General features: G+C 43.2%; 1 protein-coding gene across 22 annotated transcripts in view; it reads left to right on the top strand.

Moving 5' to 3' along the window:
• SORBS2 (sorbin and SH3 domain containing 2) overlaps positions 1-4,844 on the top strand; it is a 312,941-nt gene that overhangs the window by 277,254 nt on the left and 30,843 nt on the right. For all 22 annotated transcript variants that reach the window (XM_006772685.2, XM_006772687.2, XM_006772694.2 and 19 more), the window contains one exon: positions 3,931-4,019. In XM_006772685.2, the coding sequence (XP_006772748.1) occupies positions 3,931-4,019 (89 nt within the window). The remainder of the gene's footprint in view (positions 1-3,930; positions 4,020-4,844) is intronic.

Below are 4,844 nucleotides of genomic sequence, written 5' to 3'. Positions count from 1 at the left end.
CTCCGAGGTGATGTGCTCCGTGCGGTCGAGGGTCCTGCAGTACGAACAGGAGCCGCACGCCCCGGGCCTGCTCCATGGATGGAGCCAGGCCTCTGCGGACGAGGTGCCCAGGGACATGGTCCCCACCCGCATATCGGAGTTCGAAAAGTTGATTCAGAAGTCCAAATCCATGCCCAACCTGGGGGAGGAGGTGCTGTCCCCGGCGGTCCTCGAGCCCCAGCACCACGGGCTGGGCCCCGGCAGGCGGTTCTCCATCGAGTCCTTGCTGGAGGAGGACAATCCAGGCAGGCACCCTTGTCCGGGACCACGGAGCTGCACGTCCAAAACCCTGGTGCCCATCCACATTGAGGTCACCAGTGAGGAGCCGCCCAGAACCCATCTGGAGCTCTCGGACAGCGACCAAGACGGGGTGGTGTCCGAACACAGTGACTGCATGCACGTCGAGGGCTCGTCCTTCTGCAGCGAGAGCGATTTCGACCACTTTTCGTTCACCTCCTCGGACAGCTTCTATGGGTCCAGCCACCACCACCACCACCACCATCACCATCACCGGCACCTCGTCAGCTCCTGCAAAGGCCGGTGCCCTGCCTCTTACACTCGGTTCACCACGATGCGAAAACACGAAAGAGCGAAACACGAAACTCCCGAAGAGCCCAGAAGACATGACCCGGACGCCGGCCTCTCAAAACTTGCCTTTCTAGTCAGCCCCGTGCCTTTCCGGAGGAAAAAGCACTCGCCGCCCAAAAAACAGACAGAAAAGGCAAAATGCAAAACAGCCGTATTCGAGGCTCTGGACTCCGCCCTTAAAGACATCTGTGACCAAATTAAGGCTGAAAAGAGAAGGGGGAGTTTGCCGGACAACAGTATTTTGCACCGTCTGATCAGTGAGCTGCTGCCGGACATCCCCGAGAGGAACTCCTCGCTGAGAGCTCTAAGAAGGAGCCCCATGCCCCAGCCTTGCCACCCGCTGCCCCAAGACGGTGCTGCCCACTGCCCGTGGTACCAGAACGGCTGTGGGAGGATGCCCCACAGTGCCTCTCTCCAAGACATGGACACCAATAGCAACTACCACCCAGACCATGATAGTGCCCTGGGTCCGCCAGGTGGACAAAACTTTCTTTGTTTCTCCTTGTGGTTCACATACCCACCCTCCAGCTCTGTCATTTTCCATCCCCACATCTCATCACCCCTGAGCTGTGAGCCCACCTGGCACCATTGCTGTGCGCACACCCCTCACCGTGTAGTTCTCATTTTTCCGTGTGATGGTTGGACGTGGTGTGTGTGGCTGGACGTGATCACCAGTTCACAAAAATTTACTCATTCGAAATCGAAAGGGAAAATGGTTTTGTAGCTTGATGTTAGGGTTGCGACAACTGTTAGCTACAACACAACAGGAAATTAAACACGTTACCAATTTTTAAAGATGTCAAGGCAACCCGTAATTGACTAGCAATCTCCTTAAGAGATTAACACCTTTGCACTAGCTCCTTTATTGTTGGGGAATGAATCAAAAGCAATAGTTTAATGACTAGTTTTTTCCTTGATTTTTTTTTAAACTTTATAGTCATTCACTCAATAAGTAATTTGCTTATAGTCTATATAGAACGTACTACAGCAAAATACTCGAGGAAGCAAAACTGAAATATGTAGCAAAGTAATTGATGGGTGATTACAAGAAACTAGGATTTGTTTAATAACTTTCTCCACTTGAAGGGCACAATTAGGGTAAATTTTTTGTGAGTGTTTCATTAAGCTGTATATATATAACAGTCTCATTTCCGTCACTCAGTGTATTCATTTTCTCTTCCATTCCATTGTTTAATTTATCTATTTTCTATTTCCGCTACAATAATCCTCTATTGACCTTAGAATTAGGCCGTTTAGGGTAAGCGTGACTCTCAACTCCGTTTTCATAAATGGATTATCACCTTGAATTGGCAACACAAGGACAGATAGCAATTCAGATGCAGAAAATGTTTTTTTGAGGTTTACAGAACTGAAAAGCACAAAGTGTTTTGATATCTTTATACAGTTGTTTTCATTAATCCTTAAGGTGCAACTGTTTTCTATGTGGGTTTTAAGAAGTTGGATCACCAGACATTGTCCCCGACATTGCAAAATGTTTCACATACATTATCCAGTGAACACTGGCATAAGCCTGGGTGATAGGGATTATTATAAGCACTGTTTTACAATGAAGGAAACGGAGACCCAGAGAGGACAATAAATGACCAAGGTCATGTCGAGAGAAGGTAGCACTAACAGATTTAAACTCCTAACATTTCAGAATTTGTAATATGGACTATATCTCTATAGACAAAAAAGAGACATAACTCAAGCTTCATATTAATGTAGCATATGGCTCACTTGTTAATTCTCATTGCACAACTTTACTATATTATTAGTATTTATCTTTGCTCCACTTATGCTACGCAACATAATTCAAAAACAATAAATTAGCATTTTCAAAATTAATTTCTACAATTTGAAATTTTCACTGACTGAGCCCTGTCAGCATCTAATTTTTTAAATAAATTAGCTACCTTTTCCAGTTATTCAAAATCCTAGTTTAATCACCACTCAACAGTATATGCAGATAGAGTACATACTATCAGTGAGGCATGAGTTCAGAGGGCTTTGCAATGCAATTAAAGGGTATTTTGTATTTTATTCAAATATTTACTTTTCCAGTTGTGTTTAGCAAAAGCAATTTAAAATTTATGATCACTATGAGAGCCCTGTGATCATAAAAATATATTAATTTACAGTGAAAAAATACTGCACATAAACCTCTAGCATTCACGAAAATAACTGGTTAAGTTTACCTGAAATGTTATTGTCATGTTACCTTCCTAAGCCTAGAGACTCCACACCTCACAGAGAGTTAGGCATTTATCTTTCTCTGTCATGGAACTGACATCCCACCTACTATCAGTGGACAATTCTTCCTTGTCATCAAAGCCGTCAAAACCTTTAGACCATGTTTTCTTTTTATAAATTGGTATTTCTCATCCTTACAGATGCATTTATTTCACAGTTACTGTATCTTGTTATTCAAGTAAATGTAATAATACTACATTTATTAAAGGGATAAGAGAAAGAATTTACAAATTTTGACCTAGTTATACTGGTAAAATTTTATAACATAGGCTACTGGAATACTTTGAGTTACATTTCCACATATAAATGTGTAAAGTATAAGATAACTATTAAGAGATCCTTGCAATCATAATTCTGTAAAGTAACTAATTATTTATAGTTTGCTTTAAAGGGAACAAAAACAATTCACTATTTCATAAGCAATTTGGCAATAGACGTGATACTTTCTATTTCGAGAATATTTATCCTTTTGTTTCTTGGAATAAATATTTATTTCCTGATAAGCTAAGTTGAGCACAAGCTAAGAACAGAAATAAGACCCACGTCTCAGTAAGTATTTAAAAACAGAGAGAGGGAGAGAATGGACATGATCATAGTGATGTCATCATCATACTTTCTTTTTCTTTACTACATTCTTAAATTGTTGCTCCACAAAATGTCCATCTTCTATAGGCCTTAAAATAGTCATTATAAGTTGGAGGCAAAAAGAATAGAAATAGAAAATATTTAAAATTCTTCGAGATGAAAAATTCCTGCAACTATGAACTTTCTGGCCTGGAGGATGCTGTATAATTATAGCAGCAGTGCAACAATTATATTTATAGGTACGACTATAATACTTCTGCAACCTCAGGTAATTTTCCTTTTGAAATGCTCTGTTCTTATGTCTAATGTCACAACTGTATGATTCCTTATGAGTTTCATACCCATGTTCTCCATTGTGGTGTCTCTCCATATTTTAAGGGGGAAATAGTTGTCACCAGGAAAAATAGCTAATCACGTCTGCTTTGAATATGTGGGTACTCACTCTCGCCCTGTCCTTTCCAATAGACCGCGAGTCCCCTAGAAGTTACACATCCACTGTGGCTGACTTGGGGAGGGGCGCACCAAGGGAAAGAAGAGGAACTCCAGAAAAAGAGGTAGTTTGTTCAATAGCATTTAAGTTTTTGTCAATAAGATACCTGAAAACGTTGCCAGTCAAAGTTATATCCAAAACCAGTGAAGAACAGACTAAAAACATAAAAATGACAATAGAGAAACTTAGAACGTTTTCCCTGGAGCCCGAGCAAAGGACTGGAGAGTTTGCCTTCTGACCCCAGCTGCAGATCGGCTCCAGCTGCAGCCCAGCTGTGGCAGTGAGACCTCTGCGCATCTGGACCTCACACCCATGAATGGACAGTCGTGGTCTAAAAGCATCTGCAAACTCCTGGCCCAGTGATGTAGGGAGAGCCCTAGTGATGTAGGGAGAACCATGTTGCAGAGCAATACAAAGGCTATATAGATATTTGTTGCTGGCCTGCTTTTGTTGGTGAGGGTCCCTCAAAAACCACTGCCCTGTAAGAGATCAACCACAGGGCTTGTGTGCATGCATATAAGCGTAACCATTGGACACAGACAATAGGGGGGTGAGGGCCTGTGCAGGAGCGGGAGCAGGCTGGGAGAGGTCAATGGGAGAAAAGGGAGACACATGTAATACTTTCAACAATAAAGACTTTTTAAAAAACAACAACACTGTCCCTGGGAACCATCTACCTACTAGCTCTTGACCAATGCCCTGAGCCAGGCCTGCAGCTCTGGCTCACACTGCCTTGGAGCCATGAGGGTCTGGTGGGGTCTGAAGGCTGGTCTTGGACTGGCAGCCCCTCCAGGAGTATCTCCATAGGTGTCTGATAGAGTCCTGTGCCCGTGGGACTCCCCGCCAAAAGAAGTCAAGAATGGGCCAGGCTGCCTGAATCACAGGGGAA

The sequence above is a fragment of the Myotis davidii genome, unplaced genomic scaffold (genome assembly GCF_000327345.1).
Source record: "Myotis davidii unplaced genomic scaffold, ASM32734v1 scaffold184, whole genome shotgun sequence".
NCBI lineage: Eukaryota > Metazoa > Chordata > Mammalia > Chiroptera > Vespertilionidae > Myotis > Myotis davidii.
This window is presented reverse-complemented; position numbering and strand designations above follow the sequence as displayed.